Raw genomic sequence first — 23,531 nt, 5'->3', positions numbered from 1 at the left:
CCAGCAGGTCCTGCAGCAGGCTTGCTAATTGACTCCAACCTGACAGACCCTGGCTTGGACTTACAGTGGCCTGTGTCTTATTGATTTGTAATTTACACTCCACACACATCCAAAAGGATTTGAGGTGACATAATATTAAAACCTGCATGCAACAGGACAGTTCAAAATAAAGTGAGAAAGTGAGAGGCTACAGAGCAGAGTGGTTAAAAGCATACCTGCCTGCGTTCAAGTCCTGGATCTGCTGCTCGCCAGCTATGTGACCTCAGGCAGGTTGCTTCACCTCTCTGAAGCTCATTTTCCCACATCTGTAGGAAGCTAGGGAGGAAAAGATGAAGGAAGGGAAGTTGGTTTAATGGAGAAATGTAGTGATGAATGGATTACCTAAGTGGGATGCTAGATGTACGGGTGGGTGGGCGAACGGGTGGTGGGTGATTGGGCCAGTGGAATAGAAGACAGATGGAGAGGGTAAGTGAGGGCGAGTGGGTGAATGGGTAGATGGATGATGGGTGGATGAGCGAATGGGGTGTTGTGAGCATCCGAGGAGTGACAGCACAGTGGTTGTAGTCAGTAGGCACTTAGGATGATATAGTAGATGGAGTCATCTTGATACCGGAGGCCATATTTCCTGGAGGAAAAATCCAGACACCCAGACTGATGGTGTAAGCAGGAAAGAACGTTTGATGTCTGGGTAGGCTGGGGGTGGAGATGAGGTGGGGGGTTAGATGGATTGAGCAGCAAGCCAGACTCGGCCTGGCCCACAAGGTGCTCACAATCCAGTTGGGCTGATGAGTCAAGGTCGCAAGACAGGGTGACAAATTTCCTCTCCTCTTATTTATTTTCTCAATTTTTGTTATGGAAGTATAGTTGACATTCTCTCCTCTCCTTTTAAAATGGCCATGACAGTTGTTCTCCATTAATGGTCACTGTTAGGATCTCATGAAACGAAGTCAAAGAGCTCTCTGCACCGCACCAGGCACACGGTTGGTGCTCAGTGATGCCAACTGCTATCACTATATCTTTATTACCTACTCAGTAGGTGGGAAGGGTCTGGGGATTCACTTAAGGAAAGAGGCTTTAAAGATTAAAAAATCACAGAGCAGATGCTGCCTGCGAGAGGCAGCTTGGTGTGTCAGGAAGGCTCAAGGGCAATGGGCTTGGGTTCAACTGATCTGCTGTGTGGTCTTGGCCAAGTCATCTAACTTCTCAGAGCTTCAGTTTCCTTATGGGTAAAGTGGGGCCGGTAACGGGCATCCCCCAGGGTCGTCCTGAGGGCTGATGAAGCTCTTCTGTGTGCAGACCTGTTCCCGTCCCTTCTTCCCCGCTTCCCCTTCCCCAGTCAGGTCCTGGTGTTCATTTCCCGCCCGCCCCACCCCCAGCAACCCCTTCCCAGACCTCCATCCATCATCCTGTCCTTTGCAGAGGTTAAGTGGGTCCCCAAGCAGCGAATCCAAACTCTCCCGCAGCCCCCGCCGCACAATGCGGCCCGCTGTTAGCGAGCAACCCGGCTGGCCCGGAGGATTGGGTTTCAGCAGGGCGGCGGGCGCTGGCGGATGCCCAGGCCAGCAGCGGGCAGGCGGGGGACCGAGCGGAGGAGCCGGCGTCGCGGGGACCCCTCCGCCCGAGCCTGAGCAAACAAGAGCCGCTCCAGGCAGGCAACCGAGGCAGAGGAGGGCCTCCGAGTGGCAGGAGGACCAGGAGGGGCGTGGGGGCCAGAGTCCTGGGGCAGAAGGATTTTACATTAGCCGCGTCCCCTTTCCGGGAGCCCGAGGGCGGAGCAGGGGGCCAAGCTGCAAAAACAACGTGCTGCCTGTTGGCAGGCTTCGCCTTAGAAAGTCCACGGTCTTCCTGGAGCCTGGATCTTCCCAGAGCCCGCTCAGCCCTTCTCTGGCATCGCCCCCCACTCACCTTGCTTTGGGCCGACTTGCTTCGCCACCGAGCTTCATTGGTTTTCAGAGGAGGGGCCTTGGGGAAGCCAGTCGGGCTGATCTGGGTTCAAATCCAGCTCTGCTGCTTTCTGGCCATGGGACTTTGGGCCAGCTGCTTAGCCTTTCTGAACTCGATTTCCTGATCCACACGATGGGGACAGTACTGCCGGCTTTGCAGGATGTGCAGAGTGCCTCAGGGCATGGGACGTGAAAGTGTGATTTGTCCCTCCCTTTTGTGAGGCAGCATAGCCTGGGGTTTTCAGGGTCAGACCAAAGGGGTCAGATCCTGCCTCATCCCTTACCGGCCACATGGTCCTGGAGGAGTTCTTGATCTCTCTGAGCCTCAGTTTCCCTGCAGGCTTGCTCTGGGGTGACAGTGTTGATGAAGTACCTGCCCAACATCAGCCTCCATGAGTATTAGCGATTTTCACTGCTGCTTTTGTATGACGTGACCTTTGCATGTTATAAAACTCCTTGCAGGGTGCCCGAGTGGCTTAGTCGATTAAGCATCCAACTCCTGATTTTGGCTCAGGTCACGATCTCAGGATTGTTCGATCGAGCCCTATGTCAGGCTCTGTGCTTAGTGGGGAGTCTGCTTGAGATTCTCTCTCCTTCTCCCTCTGCCCCACCCCTACTCATGCTCTCTCTCTCTCTCTAATAAATAAATAAATCTTTTTAAAAAGTTTGTACCCAATGTCTCCTTGGATCTACAAAGCAACCCCATGAAGTACACAGAGCAAAGATTTTGTGATCCCCATTTTACAGATGAGGAGACTGAGGCTCAGAGAGGCAAAGTGACTTTTTGAAGTCACCCAGCTTGTCAATGGCCTTGAACTTTTTCTCCTGGTTCCTGCCTGTTGCTTCCTCTTGGAATTTCTAATGTGGATGTGGACTGTGGAAAGAATGCTCCAACTCCCAGCCAGTGACCTCGTGGGCATGGCCCATGGTAGGGTAGACAGGCCTGAGTTCAAGTCACCACAGCCCTGACAGGGAACAGCTGGAGCTTCTGGAAAGGATCCAGAGCAGCATCTGCTGCTTGGGTCATGTACCAGGCTGGTTTGCTACCTGGGCTGTGGGCTGCTGGCCAGTCTGGAACAAAGACCTCGGGGGAACAACTACTAGGTGTCCATTTTCAAGAGAGACGATGTTCTTACATCCATATTCTCAGTACAGACCACGTCACTACCCTTCTCAGGAATCCTCCATAACTCCCCATTGCCTAGGGCACAAGATCCAGACTCCTTAGCCCCACATTCAAGACCCTATAAGTTCTGGCCCCATCCTAAGCTCCCATATCCTTCCATGAAGCAGTTTGCTCCTACCACATGGGACAGAAACTCCAGCACGGTGCAGGGTTAAGGACATGCGCTCTGATGGGAGGCACACACAGATGGCACCACTTCCTGGCCCTGCAAACCTCAAACCATCTCTCCTGACTTTAGTTTTCCCATCTGCAAAGGGAGATAATAAAGTACCTACTTTATGAATCAGTGCGACCAAATGAGATCATGAATGCTAAACCCTCAGCCCAGAGCTCACCACTGCGGACCAGTCCTCAGGCTTTACTGTTGTCCAAAGCGCCCCTGCAGTGTCATGCCTCTGTGCCTTTGACGCTGCTGTGCCCTGTACCTGGCGTGCTCTTGTCATCTTCTCTCAGCTCAAATGCCACCTCCGCCTTTGCGAATTTCCTGGTCGAAGCTAACGCCTTCTGCCCCTGGATTTCCTGGCCCCTGACCTGGACCAGCATTCTCCCCCTGCCACTTTCTGTAGAAAGCCCACATGTCAGGCACTAATCTAGAACCTCCTTGAGGGAAGGATTTGTTGATCTATTTTGACGTCCCCAATGCCCAGTGCAGGGCCTGGCACACAGTAGGTAGATTCAATGCTCTTGGAATGACTGTGATCTTGTTACTTAACCTAGGAGAATTCAGGAACAGCTGCCAGGAAGAAAGAACCCATGAGTGAAGTTTTGGAAGAGAAGTTAGCCAGGTTAACAAAGCTGGAAGGGCCAGGCATTCTAGGCAGAAAAACCTGGAATGGTCAAGTGACCAGGGCCATGGAAACATGGTGCCTTCTGCAAGCAGAAGGAACTTCAGGACGGCTGGAGACTGGGATACATAGGAAAGCATGGCTAGGAGAGAACTAACTGGCCTGGTCAGCAGGGGCCTTGGGGCAAGGAGCTAAGAGCTAGAACTTTCTCTTGCCGTCAGCAGGAGCTCTGACAGGCATTAGGCTCAGTTAAGACATGATCAGACACGGACTTTAGAAACATCATCCAGCTGCCATGCGGAGGTCAAACACATCTCCTGCAGGTCAGAACCAGTTCTCAGGGCTAGGGATCCAGCGGTGAAGGAGGCAGACACAGAGCTCCCCCAGAACGAGGACCCTGGGGGAGGGCAGGTCAGCAGGACTCACCTACTTGATGTCACCTAATGCTCATACAACCCGTTTTACAGATGGAGAAACTGAGGGCCAGAGAGGAGCACAGGCTTGCCTATAGCCACACCCTGGAGAGTACCAGAGCCAGGGTTCTAGCCTGGACAGGCTGAGCCCCAGTCCCCTGCTACACTCCCCTTTTTCCCCTCCCATCCTCACTCAGGCCTAAACAGAGGGAGAAAATTAGCACGTAGAGAGAGCCCCAGAGAGAGCCCCGGTGAGTGTGTGTGTGTGTGTGTGTGGTCTGTTTTTTAAGGCCACAGCTGCAACATCTTAAAACTCATGCAGATGGGAGCGCCTGGGTGGCTCAGTGAGTTGAGCATCTGACTCTTGATTTCGGCTCAGGTCATGATCTCAGGGTCGTGATGAGATCAAGTCCCTCATCAGGCTCTGCACTGAGTGCGAAACCTGCTTAAGATGCTCTCTCTCTTGGCTCCCCTGCTCACCCTGCTTGCACTCTCTCTCTCTCTCTCTCTCTTAAAAAAAAAGTCATACAGATGTAAAATGAGACAGATGTGGTTTCAAATGCCAGCCTCGCCTGTGTGCCCCTGAAGGTTGTTTCACCTCTCGGACCTCAGTTTCTGCATCTGTAAAACGGTTGTCATGAGCCTGAAGCTGCATTTAGGGTGCCCTTCTCGGTGCCGGTACACAGGAGGCGCTTCGTGAAAGTTCCTGCTCGTCTCTTTGGAAATCTCTCACACACACACTGCCATTAGGACAGACAGTGTCTGCGGCCCCAGTGGGGGTCAGACAGAGCTGACCGGGGGTGGACCGGGGAGCAGAGGGTGGCCGCGTCCGCCGGCCTGAAACAGGGGGTGGTGGTAGCGTCCGCCGGGGCCTCCTCGTGCAGCCACCCTGCTGTCGGCTCCACACTAACGACTTCAGTGTGTCTCCCCTTTGAGTTCAAATATTTCTGAAATGCACACTGCTCGTTCACACATAGCCAGAGGGGCCTGCGGGCCTCCCTAGCCCGTGCAATCAGGGCCTCCTGATTGCTTTCTTCTGTGCAGTCTCCAGGAAGGAGAGGGGGCGCGGGCGCAGTGGGGTGACGGCCAAAGCCTCTGCCGAGGCACGAACCCTGTTTCCCCACCGAGGAGGGCCGTCCGAGTCAGCGGCTGGAGGCCCTGGTTGCAGCTTCGTCCAGGGTGCTGAGAATCTCTGTCCGCCCAGCCTCAGTCTCCCCATCTAGCCATTGGGATTTTCAAAGACAGTCACTGAGCGCATTTGGGACTCACTCCGTTTCCGCAGGGCTGGCTGGGGTGGGAGTGTGCAGGGTCGAGGAAGCGGGTGGTGTTGGCCGGGGGGTGGCGGGGGGCACCCGAGAAGCTGGCAGGGGTGTGGGCAGGCAGACATGGTCCAGCCAGGGGGCCTCAGAGAGCTGCTGAGCGTTGCCAACCTCGACTTCTTCCCACGGGCCGTCCTATTGCTCACCTCCTTGCCTTTGCCGCTGCGGTGCCCTGTGGCTCACAGGCCCTTCCCGCTCAGCCTCTCCTGACTTCGAACTCATTCTTCGAGCCTCCATCCACGTGTCCCTTCCCGCAGGAAGCCATCCCTACACTGAGCATTTTCTCCTCCTTCCACACCCACCCAGTTCCCATACCCACAGCACCCCACGCGCATCCCTGTTGCAGTCTCCGTCACCTCGTGTGGTGATTAATTATCTGTGTACAGCAAAAACAGCTTCCCCTGCGTGAGGGACTGTCATTGTCACAGTGGGGATGGGATGGGGACGTTTCTAGTGCTTCAAAAGCAGCTCGGTGCAGTCTCGCGGTCCCCAAAGTGTGGGAAGTGAAATGATGTTAGGTACTTTGCAGACGAACATTTTTAATTGTAATAGTCGCGTGTTTATTTTCCTTCTCTTTATGGCAAGTGATATTGGTTTTCCATTTATAATAATGATCACTTTTTCCTCTTTAAAATGCACTTTAGAAAAAGAGTCCACTGGAATAAAAATAGTAGCTAAACATAGCACAGTTGTAGGTGGCAATGACTGAAGTCAGGAATGTTGTTCTGCTGGAGCAGAACGCAAGCCTGGGGGTGGGCTGTGATTTCAGCCTCTGACTGTAGACCTACTAGGTGCCAGGCCCCGTGCTGGATCTCGGGTGTAGGCAGAGGAGGTGCAGAGGGGGAGACGGTCAGAAAGAATCGTCCGGGTGGGGCATGGGGGTGAGAGAGAACACCACACAGTCTGTGCACCGGGAGCATGGCCAGTGAATGCAAGATGTGTGACCCTGGGCAAGTTCCTAAGCCTCTATAAGCTTCAGTTTTCCCCATCTGTGAAATGGGGTGGTATCAATTGTGTCTTCGTTGGTGAGGGTCTCTGGCTCCTAGTAGACAGGTCTCCATCTCAGGGAACATGCATTCTCTCCCTTTTGCAGATTTTTGGGGCTGGAGGGGAGATGTCTGGGGAGTTCTGGGAAGAAGGAAGGAAATGCTGGTGGTAGAAAGAGGCCTGGCTTCCTGAACCCACCCGGGTTCCTGAGGCAAGAACTACTAACTCCAGATTCCCCAGGGAACTGGATGTGACTTTTGTACTTGTTTTGAGAGGAACAGAGGAAACTCAGAGCATCCCCGGGAAGCAGCACCAGACGGACCAAGAAGGGCTCCCCAGAGGCTACGGAGCTGGAGCAAGAGGCTGATGTTTGTCAGATGTTGGCAAGCACTGTCTGGAGTTGGGGGTAGTGGGAGCCTCTTGGACCCGCCTTCACTTTCAGGGGCCACCTAATGAGCCCAAAGGAAATGGTGTGTGTATGCAGGCACCGGGTCAGCCAAAAAGCACCACGCTCCGTCTAAAAAAAGAATATCTGCCACTCAGCGAGGCTCTGCTTTGTGCTGGGCTCCAAGTTAGCACGCTTCCCTGTGCTTCAGTCTCCTGGCTCCACTCAGAAGGCACTATGGCCATTTTCCAGGGGGAGAAACTGAGGCTTAGGAAGGTTACAGGTCCAAGGTTACAAGGCAATAGATGGCGGAGCAGGTGTTGGAATCAAAGTCCCTCTGACCTCCCGACCCCTGCTCTTATCTGCTCTGCGCATGTGTGTGGAGGGTGAAGGGAGGTCAACACTGAAAAGCCAAAAGCCAAGGCCCCATGGGTGTCCTCCTGCTGCAGCCCCGAGGGGTGACAGCTCTCCCCGAGTCAGGCTTCCGGGCGAAGCCAGGACTGTCACAGGGAGAAGGGAGCCTCCTGCATCCCTCCCGAGGGATCTGCAAACTGCACCACTCCTTTGTCCCTTCCTGACTGTGAACCAACTCGCCCCTTGACTTCCAGCCTCCTGAAAGCCTCCGCTTGCTGGTTCCAGGTGTGGTGGGAGGCCGAGCGGGGGCCGTGGAACACACACACACACCCCCGGACGGAGCTCCCGGGAGCCTCAAGTTTGAGCACCAGCCTTCAGTCCGTGACTTTTGGCAAGTCATTTGCCCTCTCTGGGCCTGAGCTTCCACCCATACAATGAGGATGTCAGCTCGCAGCCCCTCCTCTGGGCCGTGGAATCCTCTAGTGCTTGGCCTCTGGGTCAGCCCAAGAATCCAGCCAAGGGGTGGGGCCACCTGCTTGGCAGGCTTGCCTCCCCCACCCGACCCGTTTCTAGTCCTGAGCAGAGTCTCCTCTCCCTTGTTCCACACGGCTCCCAGCAGCTGTTCCGCAGGCCCAGGCAGAGAGCCCGGCTTGGCGCGTCTCTGGCTGAGGCCGATGAGAGAAAACAGGTTAAAAGTTCAGCCCTTGTTCTCTCCAGGAAGAAAAATCTGTAGCATTCGGAGTGTGAAAAGGAACCCTTTTTTTCAGCTCCAAAGCAGCACAATAGAACTTCCCTCCAATTTGCCATCAAAAGGACGCCCTTGGCACTGGACTCCACCGTCCCTGGCACCTCTCCTCCCCCCTTCCCCAGCCCCCCTCCCGTGCAAAGGGACACAGTGACCATGGACAGAAGCCACGGGGGGTCATGGGGACACTGCTGGATCCTCTGTCATCAGCTCGCGGGTCTGACCGGGTCACCTCTGGCTGCGTGCTTCCTCCCGTCCATGCCGCTCCTGCCCTAGTTCAAGACCTTGCTGCCCCCGTTTCAACCTTCATGGTGGCTTGGATGCCATGTCCCTTGCTCCCGTTATCCTCACCCAAGTCCAGCCCAAGCCACCCAAGTAAGGATCTAGGAGTTGATAGGGTCGGAGGCAGGAGATTGGCACTTCCCACTCTGCCACCAACTCCTGTGTGATCTTTAGAAGTCACTTCCCCTCTCTGTGCCTCAGCTGCCCTGTCTCCAAAACGACAGGGCCAGGGATGACGTCTCAGATGGTGGGTGTTAGTTTCCTGGCACACAGCGGCGAGGAGCACCCACCGTGCAGCCACAGGGTGTGGGGATCGATTAGTGAGGTCTGCTCGGGCACCGCAGTGGAGCATAGCAGCAAGCAGAGCTAGGTGGTGTGGAAGCGCCAGCTGTGACCTTCTAGGTCTCTCTGTCTCCTCTGTCATGGCTGTTTGTATTCACGCCTTATCACCACTACAGACTGTGAACAACTCCACAGGAGGGCCTTGCTCTTCGCCCTTTTCTCTCTCAGGGTACCCGGTGCCTGGCACAGAAGGAGCATCAGGATAGATTTGTTGAATGAATGCTTGAAAGGGACCCATGTCAATCTGTTCAATGCAGTTCAGCTCAAGAAGTGTTTTGAATTCCCTGTGGCAGGGAAGGGGTAGTGGGAAGGGGTCCTGGGCCTTACCTGGGGATGACCGGGGCTCCCTCTGGCCCTAGGGGTCTCCTTTGTCATAGGTTGTGTGGCTCTTTCCTTCCAGCTACTGGAGTGGGGTGGGGTGAGGGGCAGGTGGGGCGCTGGCTGGTTCAGAAGCTCATTTGAATGTCCTCAACCCCCAGAGGGCAGATGACAGACTGGACCCACTTGGCACAGTGCTCACCCTCAACACCCCCTCCCCTCCTGGGGCCCTATCCTAGGACAGTTGACGGAGCCCCAGTGTGGGGACACTGTGGAGGAGAAGGGGGTAGGGTGTCGCTGATAGGAAGTTTGGGCCAGAGAGCCAAGGTGGGGTAACTCATAGGATTCAGCTGGGACTACAGGGAGGCCTTTCTAAGGGCCACATTCCAGTTTTTGAGAATTTGACACAAGCTAAAAAGCAAACGGACACCCTGAGTTTGACGTAAAATTTGCAGGGTTGCCCACCCAGGAGACTCCGGGCTAAGACTTTTCTCCACCTGCAAGGGAGGGAAGTGGCAGGAGCCAGGTTTGGTGGGACATGGTGGGCTGAGAAGAGGCCTGACCACGCATAGAAGGGTTGGGGTCTGGGCTTTGAGGGATGGAGCCTGACTGGGGAGAATCAGACGACTGGCCCGGAAGGTGGGAGTGGGTGGGATTATAGAGTGGGAAACCTCGAGGGAGGGCAGTCTGCAGGAGTGCAGCCCGATGGCTGATGGGCCCAAAGGGATGAGGGTCTTGGGGTGATGGGCAGCACTCTGTAGGTGGGCTGCAGTGACTCTTTGCTTTCCTCACAGAAACGCTGATGGACTCGACCACAGCGACGGCGGAGCTGGGCTGGATCGTGCATCCTCCATCAGGGGTGAGTCGGTGGTCCCCAAACCCTGCGAGGACCCTCAGAGTACCTCGGGTTCTGCCGCAGGGCCTGGATGCCCCCTAAATTCCAGCCCCTTTCCCTGCTTCGAGGGCCCAGAGCTGGCCTCTCATGGCCCCCACCCTCCTGGTCCCCTACTATTGATGGAGTGCTGGTTACCATGACAACATGCTAGAGGCTTTCAGCCTTTATCCCAGTGTCCTCAGGGCGAGGCTGGGAGTAGGAACTGGCTCTATCCCCATTTTGCAGATGAGGAAAGTGAACCGTCATTTTCTGAGCACCTATTCTATCGCATATCTGTATCACGGAAGCACCTTTATACACATCATCTCCAATCATATGGGGAGGAAACACCTCCATTTTACAGATAAGGAAACTGAGGCTCAGACAGTTGTAGCCGCCTGCCACGGATGTTACACCTTGTTAATGATGGGGCTCAGGTTTGTATCCAGGGCTCTGATGGAGTCCTCTGGGCCCCCCTCCTGGGTCCCCATAACAAGAATCCCCCTCCCTGAGCCCTTATCATCACACTTCCGATGAGTCCCATACTTCCCTGGGGCCGGTGGTTTGAGCCCATATAGGCTATGAGTCACTCAAGAGCAAGTGCAGGCACAATTTAAGGTTCCTCTTTCTTCCAGCACCAACCGGCCCAGCACTTACATACAGGCTATTGGGTCAGATGCGCCTGAAATTCTGTCCCAGTTCTGCCCCTCACCAGCTGTGTGATTTGGGGCCAGTTCCTGAACCTGTCTGAGCTTTAGTTTCCTCACCTATAAAATGATGGTGGTCACATCCTGTGCACCGGATTGTTGTGAGGTTTTCCTGCACCGCGCCTAGCATGGTGTTGGCAGAGAGTGGGGAACCCCCTCCCCCATGATGAGTAGCTATAGTTGCACTACCATCATCATTGTCACGGTCATCAATTTTTATATCATTCCTTTCTCATCCCCCTGGGCTCCAGAGAGGGCTCTGGGCTCCCCCAGCCTGTCCCTTCCCTCCCCCTCTCCCAGGTCCTCCCCCTGGGACTCGGCCGCTGCCCCAAGGAGCTGCATCCCCCCCACCCCCCACCCCAGGCCTGTGCTCTCAATAGGCAGGGCCCTAGGGTCAGGCCTCTCTCTGTGGCTCTTTCTTGTCACCAGTTTTCCATCTGCGAAGGCGGCTGGGCCCGCAGCCCCACCCCAGCAGGAATGAGGCCAGGCTGGGCTGTGGGGCCCCCGGACGCAATTATTTGGGGTGTTTAGGCTGCAGGGCCTCCGCATGTTAATTAGAGAGAGGGGAGAAAGGCAGAGTGCTCTAATTAAGTGCTCTAATTAAGTTCTGAAGAAGAGCAGTGGTTGTAACAAGGGGCTGACTTTGTCACATGGTGCCACCAAAAAAAAAAAAAAAATGCAGTGTAGGGAGCTTCGGAGCCGCCATTGACGTAGAGGCTGGGCCAGCAGGCTCCACTTTGGCCTTCCTCACGGGCACTGGCCTTTCACAACATCGACCCACCCCAGGCCAGCAGCCACTACACCACCCTGCATAGACTCGGCCCAGATATCTGAAGAGGGAAAAGGACAAAGAACACCCATGCGAGGGTGACACCTCTAATACCACTTGCCTCCCCCCCACCCCAAACCCACAGTCCCATTGGGCAGTTGGGGAAATAGAGGCCCGGTGAAGGGAGGTGACTTGCCCAAGGCCATGCATCAAGTTAAGCATAGCTGGGACAAAACCCAGGACTCCTGGAGTACCTGTGGGTCATTGTGTTTCATGGCAGCGTGCACAAGCATGGGAATGGGTCTGGGTCAATGTGACCTGGGCCAAATGGCCTCATTTCCCTGGTCTCTATTTGCTCATCTGTAAAATGGTGATGATAATGTGTGATAATCATAACAAAGAAATGAGGTCCTGCTATAGCACCCACCCCAGACCAGCATGGGTGGGAGGGGGTGCTCTGCTGTTTTGGCTCTTTTAGGTCTAGCCTAGGAAAAGCTAGCTCAATACCAAAGGGGACGACTCAGGAGAAGGAGGGAGGGGATGGGTAGCTACTCTCAGCAAGCTCTCAGCCCCACTGGGGAGACCAGGCCAAGAGGGCCAAGCATGCCCAGCCCTCGTCCAGGCCAGTAATCCCCAAAGGCCCATGGGAGAGTAAGCGAATGCAAACACTGCAGCTGGAGAGAGCCTGTTGCAAGAGATTCCAGAAGGATGGATAGAGAAGACGAGAGGGTACTCAAGGAGGGCACAAAATTATGAACAAAGGCTCAGCATGTGAGTGAGCTTGGCTTATGAGGGTCTGTGAGGAGACACCATGGGGCCTGTGCCTTTCATCCCCAGCCTCCCATGGCCCTGCGCAGCCCCAGCCAGCAGTGGGGCTCGGGAACTCTCAGCTGGGTGTGGGAGAGCCAGGCTGGGGCCCAGGGAGGATGCCGAAGCACCTACCCCAGGCAGGAAGGATGGGAAGTCTCTGTCCAAGTACCTTAACTATATTAGTGGTATCTTAACCACTTAAGGCCCCAGAACAGGATTGCCTGACTTCCTCATCATGGGGGTAAGGACTCTTGTTCCCTCAGACTGGGAATCCCCTAGGGCAAGGACTGTGTCTCCCTGGTCAGACTAGGAGCTCCCAGTAGGCAGAAGTCCTGACTCCCCCATCAGACTAGTACTCCCCAGGCACAAAACTATGTCTGTTCTCAGCAAAGGGAATTCCCTCAGTGTGGGCCTCACCCCATTTTCCCTTCCAGGTGGGAGCTTCCTAGGAGCAGGGGCCCTGTGTCCTTTATCACCCTGGGGATGAGGGTCACATCTCCCGTATTCATCAGGGGAAAACCAAGAGCAGGGTGCATGCCCTTCCCATCAGACTGGCATGTCTCCCTCACAGACGGGGGAATTCCTCAGGGGCCAAGGCCACGTCTCTCCCTCGGTTCAGGAGTTCTCTGATGATACGAATCATGTCTTACTCATCAGACTAGAAGGTGCCTAAGGTAGAGTCTGTGCCTCCCCCTTTAGACTAGGAGGCCCCCAGTGGTAAGAGCCCTGTTTACCCCCCATTGGACTGAAAGCTTCTCTGAGACAGGGTCTGTGTCTCCCCTATAGAGAGATGACCCCTGGGGCTGAGCCCCATCTCCCCCACCTGACTAGCATTTCACCCACAGTGGGAAGAGGTGAGTGGCTACGATGAGAACATGAACACGATCCGCACGTACCAGGTATGCAATGTGTTTGAGTCGAGCCAGAACAACTGGCTACGGACCAAGTTCATCCGGCGCCGCGGCGCCCACCGCATCCATGTGGAAATGAAATTCTCGGTGCGTGACTGCAGCAGCATCCCCAGTGTGCCCGGCTCCTGCAAGGAGACCTTCAACCTCTATTACTATGAGGCCGACTTCGACTCGGCCACCAAGACCTTCCCCAACTGGATGGAGAATCCGTGGGTGAAGGTGGACACCATCGCGGCGGATGAGAGCTTCTCTCAGGTGGACCTGGGGGGCCGGGTCATGAAGATCAACACCGAGGTGCGGAGCTTTGGGCCCGTGTCCCGCAGCGGCTTCTATCTGGCCTTCCAGGACTATGGTGGCTGCATGTCCCTGATCGCCGTGCGCGTCTTCTACCGCAAGTGCCCGCGCATCATCCAGAATGGCGCCGTCTTCCAGGAGACCCTGTCGGGGGCCGAGAGCACCTCGCTGGTGGCTGCCCGGGGCAGCTGCATCCCCAATGCCGAGGAGGTGGACGTGCCCATCAAGCTGTACTGTAACGGGGACGGCGAGTGGCTGGTGCCCATCGGACGTTGCATGTGCAAAGCAGGCTTCGAGGCCGTGGAGAATGGCACCGTGTGCAGAGGTAAGGGCTGCAGCGGGGCAGGTGCCCCTGCACCCGGGGGGCTGTGGAGCTGGGCCTGGGGGCAGAAGTGGGCCCGGGCACTCAGGCTGGCAAGGGCAGTGGCCTGGAGCCGACCAGGCTTTCCAAATCTGCAGCCGGTGTTCAGTGTCTCAGAGCGAGACGTTTGGAGATCACGTCTCGAACGGCGGTATGTGTATGTCCTACGGGGAGTGCAGGTGATTTTAGTGGGTGCGAGGATTAATGTCTCTCATTTCAATTGTTACTTGAATATGAACAACAGCAAGCGGTGCTGTGTGTCGTCATTGGCAAAAGTGTTGTCGTTTCATTGGTAAGGAAATAAGTCCTAGTAAATAACACTTATAAGTGAGCGTTTGTTGGACCTTTGCTGCATCAGTCCCCACAGGGGGACTACAGGGCCAGGCTAGACCGAAGTGACCAGACAATCACAATTTATTTCTCGTGCAATGCTACCTGTCCATCGGGGGTCGGCTCGGGATTCCTCCCTTGGGGAGCCAAGCGGATGGAGGAGCCTGCATTTGGATTGTGGGGATCATGAGGACGGAGAGAAGCAGTGCGGGGTGGATTGCGTGCTGGCTCTCGAGTGTACGTGCGGTGGGGCCCACATGCCACTTCAGTGGCAGAGGTGTCACATGCTTCCTTCTGATTCAAGGGGGTAGGGGAGGCCACCGTGAGCCAGGCCTCCTGACCGCCACTTGTACTGTGTGCTGAGCACTTTATATGTCTAGCTTGCTTACTCCTCATGAGAAGCCTGTGAGGCAAGGTGCCCATTTTCCATGAAGAAATCAAGGCTCAGAGAGTACGTGGGGCAGCCAGGAGTCTTACCCAGGTAGTGTGATTCCAAGCCCACCCCTTAGCCACTTGGGTTGATTTTTAAGAAGTCCTAAGTAAGCGGTGGTACAGGTGATGTTTGATTATGGCAAACAACCACATAGGTGGGTGGTAAGAGGGACTGCATGGTGGTCAGAAGGCTGTGAAGGTAGGCAGACCTGGGTTCAATCAAGCCCTGCCTGTTATTGGCTATCTGTCCTGGGCTGCTCATGAAACCCTCTTTCTCAGGGTACTTGTGAAGACTCAACAATTCAAGACCGTTGAGCTCTTAGGATGGCTTGTAGTACACAGAGGGCAGAGCTTAATAAATGTAAGAGCTTAATAAATATTAACTAAATGATATGTGATGTCTAGGAAGCCCAGCCTGGGGCAGGTACTCCCCAGTGTGAGCCTGATGGTGATTTAAAGCCTGCTTGTACCACCTCCTCTTGCCTTCCTCGTTGGAATCAGATCCTGGGGGTCCTCCAGGTGCCAGGCTAAGAGTTTGGACCTGATTCCAGGGTTCCTGAAGTGCCGATAAAAGCGTGGCCTGAGGTGGCTGCGTGATCCTCCCCTTTATAAAATGCTGCCATGCCCACCATCCCACAGTTCCCTCCTCCATGCTCTGAGGCAGCATTTGAGGGGTTCCTGGGAGGATAAATGGGAGCACGAGGGACAGGAGCAGCGGCCCATGGGGAAGCTGCAGCCACGCTCGAGAGATGGTGGCTGTCTGGACGCAGCAGCCGCAGTGCCAAGATCAAGGGACATGAGGAGGATAAATGAGAAGGATGGTGTGTGCAGACAGGCTGGAAAGGAGGAAACAGGGGGATTCCAGCTTGTGGGGAGGTGATGGTCCTAGAAAAGAATCAGGAAAGTTGGGAGAAAGGGCTGGTTTCTAGGGGAAGATAACAGAGCTAGTTTTCTGTACCTGAGTGTAAACTGCACAGCCTTGGGAGGTGGTGGGCCATGGGGGGCAGGAACAGTCACTTGTCGTGCATTATTTGTTCACTTGTCAAACCTCACCCGCACCTGCTCTGTGTCAGACCTCGTGCCTAGCGTCAGGTAAAGACAGAAGAACACAACCGCGGCCCTGCCTTCTAGGAGCCACAGTCTAGCAGGGGAGACAGACTGTAAGTGGACAAGGGAGGGGATGCTTTTGGCTGGCTTTGGCTGGAACCACCTGGGCTGTGGTAGGCCCAGAAAGAAAAGGAGGTGAAACAGGGGAGGTGCCACTGGGGCTGAGTCCTGGGAGACCCATGTGTTAAATAGGTGGCCCAGGCCTTCCGGATGAGTGATTTGCAAGGATCCAGGGACGTGCAGCAGTGTGCAGCAGTCCCATTGTGGGGTCTGGTACGGTGCCTGGCATGGCCGTGGCTAAGGGAGGGAGGGAGGGAGGAAGAACTGTCCCTGGAAGGTGCCTAGATGAAGAGGTACATTAGTTACCCATTGTTGCCCAGCAAGTCATCCCGAAATGTCACAGCTGAAAACAACAAGCATCTGTAATCACACAGTTTCCGAGGGTCGGGGATCCAGGTGGGGCTCAGGTGGGTGCCTCGGGTGTAAGGGCTCTCCTGGGGCTGCGGTCCAGCTGTTGGCTGGGGGCTGCAGTGTCATCTGATGGCAGTGCCGGGGTAGGGTCTGAGTCCACGTGCACCCACATGGTTGTTTATAGACTTCGGCCCCTGGCCACAGGGACCCACGTGGGCAGTGGTGTCCCCCAGAGCAACTGACCCCAGAGTTCAAGAGAGCACCCACAACAGAAACCATCTTTTTGTGACCTCATCTCATTGCTTCTGCTAATTCTCTTTGTTAAAAGCCGGTCCTTCAGCTCAGCCCCCATTCCAGGAGCGTGAATTACATGAGCTGTGAGTGCCCAGGAAGTAGGGGTCACTGGGGCCATCACAGAGGTTGCCTGGCACAGGCAGGTTCTCCAAGTCTGGGCTTCTTGCAAGGAGGCCCTGGCCGCCTCCAACTCATTTCCCCAGACCTACAGCCCGCCCACTCCAGGCACAGGCGCAGCCCAGCCTAGCCCAGTCAGTCATGGGGTGTGAGTGGAGGCCAGTCCGGGTGTGATTAATGAGCTCAGGGAATCCAGAAGGACACCAGCTGATGCTGTGTCCTGTGCTGTAGCCACCCAGATGTGGGGCTGTTCCAGCCCAAGTCCCACAGCCTCTGTTCCCGCCTGCCTGGGACATGTGGGAATGGTGGTTACAGCTCACATCTGAGTGGTTGGCACAGTACTTCCTTGGTCTCCAGCTCAGGGATTCTCAGCCTTGACTCTGTCTCAGAATCTGCTGGGAAGTTCATTAAAATGCAGATTCCTGGGTCTGGTGCAAACCTATCCCCCAGGTCTGGTTCTTTGGCTCTGAGGTGGGGCCAAGAATCAGCATTTTTAAACAAGCAGCCTTGATGCTTCTGTAGCAGGACCATTAGCTCCGACTCGATGTGGTAACATACCTTTGGTCAGACAAACAGGACTCAAAGCCGGATGGATGACCACGGGCCCAGCCCCCACCACACACACAACCCCAGGGAGCATCCACCCCTAGGAATGCGAGGGGTCATCAGCAGAATCTCCAGGAGCGTGGTTTGGAAAGATCTATTGAATACTGAAGTATAATTTGATAGGGAAAAAAATCCATTGCTTTGTTAATACAATTTTGAGAAGATAAGGCTGGATAAAATCTACTTGACAGATGGCGAGTAGGTGAGTCCTCATGGGAGTGGCGCGGCCATCCCAGGGGTGGGCAGGGTGGCTAATGAAGGCCTGGGAGTTCCCAGTGCCCGGAGCGTTTCACAGAACCGTAGCCTAAACTCAATCTGACCAACTCCCTCCAGTGCCAACCGTATGCAGGGCATAGTGGGAGAAGGAGGGGCGTACAGAAGCCAGTCAACCACTCAAGCATGTATTGAGCACCCTCTGTGTGCCATTTAGTCCTCCAGCAAATACAGGCAGTCCCCCATTTATGATGGTTCAACTTACAATGGTCAGACTCATAATTTTTCAACGTAACGATGGTGCAGTGGTGATACATATACAGCAGATTTTTAATTTTGATCTTTTCCTGGGCTGGTGACAGGTGGTCTGATGATACTCCCTCCTTAGCCTGGGCCGTGAGCCACGAGAGCATGAGGGTAAACAACCGATACACGTGCAACCATTCTGCACCCACGCAACCAGTCTTTTCTCCACTTTCAGTATTGGGTTCAATCAAGTGCGTGAGATGTAACAGGCTTTGCGTTAGACAGTGTTGCTCAACTGAGCACGCTTACGGTAAGCGAGCCTAAGCACTAATGTCTGATAGGTTAGGGGTATTAAGTGAGTTTTCCACTTAGAATATTTGCAACTTACGGTGGATTTATCAGGACGTAACCTCACGTCGAGGCAGATCTGTGGTATTGAGTACCGTCTATGAGCCAAGCACATACCGGTGCCAGGGAACACAGAGGTGAACGAGAGGGATACGTTCGTTGCCCTTCCAGAGTTTTTGGTCTGGGTCAGTGGACAGAAGAAGATGGAGGGAAAAAGTCAGTGAGCAGATAAATAAAATAGTTACAGGCTGTGATGAATGCAAGGGGGAAAGGCATGCAGCAAGAGGGAACAAAGGAAGACTCGCTTTAGCCAGGTGGGCCAGGGAAGGCTTCTTGGAAGAGGTGTCATTTGAGCTGACAGCGGCCGCCCTGGGAAGGCTGGACGGGAGAGCGCCTGAGACGCAGAGTTTGTCTCACTGGCTCCTGGCTGAGCAGGGGACTCAGACACATAGAGAATAAGGCATGGAATGGTCCTTCCAGAAATGAAGTCTATCCCGTCAAAGCACTTTGAGAATACGAGAAAGAAGGCATCTTTTCTGACTGGAGGTCTAGGAAGGCTTCAAGGAGGAGGTGGCATTTGAGTTAGGCCCTGAAGAGTGAGTAGGATTTGGAGGAGTGAAAGGAGGGAGGACCCAACTGCATGACTAAAGGCCCCGAGGTGTGTTTGGTGGGTGTCCAGGGCCTGATCGGGTGTGGGTGTTAGGCTATGACTTCTCCCTATTTATTCGTCTCTTCACTCTTTGTTGGATGCCTGACAGGACCCGCACAGGCCGTACGGCTGCCAGGTTAGGGACTCCAGGGACTTTCTCCAGAAGAACTCTGTCCCCTTCTCCTTCCCAAATCCCCAGTCTCAGCATCACAGTCCCCAGTGGGGTTTGCCGCCAGCAGATCTGCTGGAGGTGGCAGGAGGGTGGCTCTGGAATTCCTTCCCTGCAGCAGCTGCTCGCCGCAAGTGCCCAAATCTGTTTCCCTCTTTCCAGAGGTTCGTGAACTGGATTGTGAATGTGCCCCTGCCTCAGTTTCCCCAAGTTTGTCTCTGTAGCCCGATTCCTCTTGGTCTCTCCTTCCCTAGCACAGCCCCAACTGTGCCCCTGCCCATCAGATTCCCATCCAAACCACTGTTGGGGCCCCTGCCCTCCTCTCTGTCAACGGCCCACCGGCATCTATAACAGATCTGGAGGCAGGTCCACAGTGATCGTGTTTGCTGCGTACTGTTGAGGCGTAATGGGATTTTTAATATTTAGCTTGGACAGGGAGAGGGGCTGCGAGCCAGTGGGGAGGGGAATGGGGGGCGGGGTTGCACGCACATGTTGATCCTCTGGCTCTAGCTTAGACTCCCAGTTCCCAGCTGCTGGGCTTCTCATAGCCTCTCCCTCTCCTCCACCCTGCCCTGCCTGACAGCCCCCAGCCCTGCTCTCCCCTTGACCTTGGCCTCGGAGACCTGGTTTCAAATCCCAGCTCTTCCTCACAGTGCGACCTTGGGCAAGCAACTGACCCTCTCCCAGCCTTTCTCTTCCCATCTGCAAAACAGGATAAACACAAAGGCTGCTGTGCAGAATAAATGAGAAAATACCTAGAAAACTGTTATAAAAACAAGAACAGGGATTTCTATCAACACTGTCTTCTACCGTGAATGGTTTTTTTGTTTTGTTTTGGTTTGGTTTTGTGGGGTTTTTTTGGTTTGTTTTTTGGGTTGGTTTTTTTTGTTTTTTTTTTTTTGTTGTTGTTGTTTTTTTTTTTTTTTTGTCTCTGATGAGCTTTTTATTTTGAGGGGAAAAAAATTTCTTATCACAAAAGCAGTGTGGGTTATTTGTAGACTCTTTAGAAACGTACTAGGAAACAAAAAGGAGAAAGTTAAAATCATCCAGAGATAGCCACTGTCAACAGGCTGCTGGAGATCCTTCTGGGGGTATTTATGCGTATTGATTACATGTAAAGAAAAAGGGGGCTTCCCACTAAGGAAACACACAAAGGTTTTTGACTGATTAACATTTTGTGGACACTTTTCCGTGTCATGTTAGATCGCCAGTGTCATTGTGGAAGGCTCCTGGAATTCCAGAGGAACGATGTGTCATAATTCATTCGCCAGTCCTCTGTTGATCGACATGTAGATTGCTGGCCATTTTTCACTGTCTTCACGAATGCCGGGATGCACATCACTGCCCCTGTATTCTTGTGCACTATTACTGGTATTTGAGTAGATATGTTTCCAGATGTGGAATTGTGGGGGGGGGGCATGTGTGTATTTTAGAGCTTTGACACATACTGCCAAGTTACCCCCCAGAAAGGCACGGCCCAGGTACCCTCCAGGTAGTAGACATCCAGAGTACCTGTTTCCCCGTATGCTCACCAGCAGGAGATGTTCTATCTGTCGCTTTATTTTTCGCTTTTCTCCCAGAATCCTGTGCTCCCTCAGCCAAGGTAGGGAGAGGCCCCAGGGATGTCTCTGGGCCTTCAGGGTTGGGGCCTGGGCCACGCTCGGGGTGGCCTCCTTCCTACCCTGCTCTTAGTCCCAGCCCTACCCATAGAGGCTGGACCAGTGGCCCAGATGTGTCTGGCAAATCCATGGGGTAGGGTGCGGTCAGTCTTGGGGTGAGGAGGAGGGAGGCCGCCAGCTGGCAGGGCCTATGCTGGCTAGGGAAAGGGTGTGAGGGTTGGAATGCTGGGTGGGTGGGAGGAGAGGTCCAGGCCCCCACACAGAAGTTCTGCTGCATGTCTTCAAGGGTGGGATGGAGACGCCCAGCTAGGGGAGTTGGGGGGTGCTAACAGACACCCCCTCCAGGCCTCCAGGCTCAGACCAGGACTGAGACCACACAGACCAGCCTTTTGAGAAGGGAATTGGATAGGGAGCCTGGCCAACACACTCAGATTATTCAGTTCTTAGTTATTAAAAATTGAAGTGCCCCTTCCCCCGCTTCCCCTTCCTATATGCTCTCAAGGCATCTTTATTTACAACTGTCCATCTCTCTATCCGTACATTGGTCCACCTGTCCCGCCAGCTAGCCATCAGAGATTCACTAAACACCAGCTTCTATTTTTTTTTTTTTTTTTTGGTTCTTGGAGGGGTCAGTGATGTCTTTCATCATAGAGGTCCAGGAGGCTAACACATAGTGAGTGCCTATCATGTGCCAGGTATTGGGGTTTGGGGAAAGATCAGTCATGGCCCTTGCCTTTAAGGAACACCCAGTCTAGAGATGTTGACAGATGTATCTGCAGATAGTGGAGGTGGAAGAGTAAAAGGCACCCAACCCACCCAGCGCCACGATGGTCAGAAGACTTCCGGGAAGAGGAGCTGTTTAAATGGAAGCCAAGTGAGGAGCAGGAATTAGCCAGGTGAAGAGGAGGAGGAGGTGCAAAGCTCCAGAGGCAGGCAGACTGGGTGTTCTTAGAAAGGGAAGGAGAGCCACATCAACCCAGTTTCTTCTCTGAGTCAACCAAATGGAAGGATCTTGATATCAGGGCATGAGATGACATGGTCTTCATATTCCCTCAGGGCTCCGGGCAGGAAATATTGAACAACTTTAGTCCCTAAAACCCCCTTCCCTAGGCACCTTCTATGCACCAGACCCTTGGCCAGAAGTGAGAACTGCAGAGATGATGAAGACACTTCTTGCCCTCCTAGAGCTTCCAATCTAGGGTGAGGGAGATGGCTCTATCTGTAACTATTGTCTTGGAGCACTTAGGAGGGAGTCAAGGGAAAGCTGGAAAGGCTGCCTGGAGGAGGAGCCATTTTCCCAGGACTTTGGAGAATGGAAGAAACCAACGGCAGGAATTAGTCCAAGATAGAGATGATCAGAAATGATACTTTTAGCTCTGACCTCTTGCTGACACACAAGATGCAGCCAACTGAGGGGTGGAGGATGGGGTGAGAGAAACGTTGGCTAAGGGAGATAAGACAGGTAGAGGGGCTGCCAGGCTTTTTAGTTCCATGCTGTCGAAGCGCTGAATGAGGCAGAGGCTGCAAGGAGTCCTGCGGGCCGGGGCTGGGCAGTCCCCGCTGTGTGCCCAGTGCTGCTGCGTTCCATGCTGTGCTCTGTCACCCTTTCGGATCTCCTGTTGATGTGATTAGCTCCATCTTACACATGGTGAGACTGAGGTCCAGGGAGGGTCAGCCCAAGACCACACGGCCAGTAAACAGCGGAATGTGAACCTGGCTTTCTCCACCTGCTGGGACAACTGATTAACCAGAACGGGGCGAGGCCTGAATGTACTCTGTCCTGCTCACCTCCCAGGTTACTAGGGGGCCCCTGAAATGGGGGAAGTGAAAGGATTGACACGCAACTGGTGAAGGGACTCACACTCAGGACTGTGGGGCCGCCCTGGTGGGGCAACCAGAAGGGCTTCCAGGTGACAGGAGAAGAGGGAGGCTCGTGGCTGGGGCCTCGGGAGGACGAGCTGCTTTCGTTTGGAGATGCTGAGCACTGTGGAATGCTGTCCCAGGGTGGAGGCTCGGGGTGGAGGAGCCCCTATGGGTCTCTTCTCCTGCTCAGGGGGAGAAGGCCCCAGGAGGGAGACCCATGCACCCCGGCGAAGCTCTGGCCACACGGAAGAGCCCGTCCCGTGCGCCCCACACCGCATTTACCGAATGCTCACCTTGTGTGTCTCACTGCGCACTCACCTTATTGGTTGCCCCTGTCCGAGTGGGAAGCAGACTGGGGCCAACAGTCACGCTTCTTGGAGGTGGCAGAGGCAGGTGTGCCCTCTCGTGCCCCCCACTTCTGATTTCTCCCGCTTCTTGAAGGTGCCTGGAAGGCCCTGTGGCAGGCACCCGGGGCTCACGTTCATTTGGAGCTTCCTGTGGCCCAGGCAGCGGTCACCCAGGGTCTCCCTGACTCTCAGGCCCCCTTAGGGCTGGAGATCATCATTTCTGTTTTGCAGAAGAGGACACTGAGGCCCAGAGAGAGTAAGCAGCTCGTCTGAGGTGACTCGGTTAGGAAGGGACGGGACTTGAACCCAGGCCGACCGCCCCTGGAGCCCCTGTGCTCTCCTGTCTGGGCCCCAGACTGGCGTGGGACCCTGAAGGCACCAGGGTGACGGGTTGGTGGCAGGCTGCCTCCACGGCACTCCAACAAGACCATAAACAGCTGGGGAAGCTCCCCGCCCTCCAGCCGCTGCCTTTACATCTGGCGGGGCTTCAGGATCTGGCGAGAGAGGCCCGTTTATTGAGGAAGTTTATGCATTTAACAGTTTAAGCCTTTCTAAGCCTGTGGTACAACAGGATTTGGGAGCCGTTAACAATTCTGTGTGGTTAAGAGATTTTCATTGCTCTGCGGCAGCTGGCTCAGGCCCCACAGGCCCCACTCTGGCCTCCGCCCCCGCCCTGCCGGGGCACCCCCTCCTGGGGCCCTTTGTCCTCAGCCCCCATCCCGCTGCTTTGCCCTGTTCCCCCTACTGGGAACCTTTAGGTGTGAACTTCGGCCTCGGAGGAGGAACAGGCCCAGAGAGGGGAATTCCAGGAGTTGGCCGGGGCCACACAGCAGGTAAGAGGCTTGAAGTGACCTGCTTGGCAAAGCCTGAGCCCCTTTCCCCACCCCAGCCTGCTTTCCCTGGGCAGGTGGGGGACATGAACCTGCAGAACTAATGGAGCTCCTCGATGATTGACATGGGATCCATCCCTACCAAGGCTTTGGGCAGGGAGCGGG

General features: G+C 54.7%; 1 protein-coding gene across 7 annotated transcripts in view; it reads left to right on the top strand.

Annotated features, from left to right (window-relative positions):
* The window catches only part of EPHB2 (EPH receptor B2), a 185,612-nt gene that overhangs the window by 50,721 nt on the left and 111,360 nt on the right, over nucleotides 1–23,531 (top strand). For all 7 annotated transcript variants that reach the window (XM_049105949.1, XM_049105948.1, XM_035713106.2 and 4 more), the window contains exons 2-3: nucleotides 9,854–9,918; nucleotides 13,065–13,749. In XM_049105949.1, the coding sequence (XP_048961906.1) occupies nucleotides 9,854–9,918; nucleotides 13,065–13,749 (750 nt within the window). The remainder of the gene's footprint in view (nucleotides 1–9,853; nucleotides 9,919–13,064; nucleotides 13,750–23,531) is intronic.

Source organism: Canis lupus, chromosome 2 (assembly GCF_003254725.2).
Source record: "Canis lupus dingo isolate Sandy chromosome 2, ASM325472v2, whole genome shotgun sequence".
Taxonomy (NCBI): Eukaryota; Metazoa; Chordata; class Mammalia; order Carnivora; family Canidae; genus Canis; species Canis lupus.
This window is presented reverse-complemented; position numbering and strand designations above follow the sequence as displayed.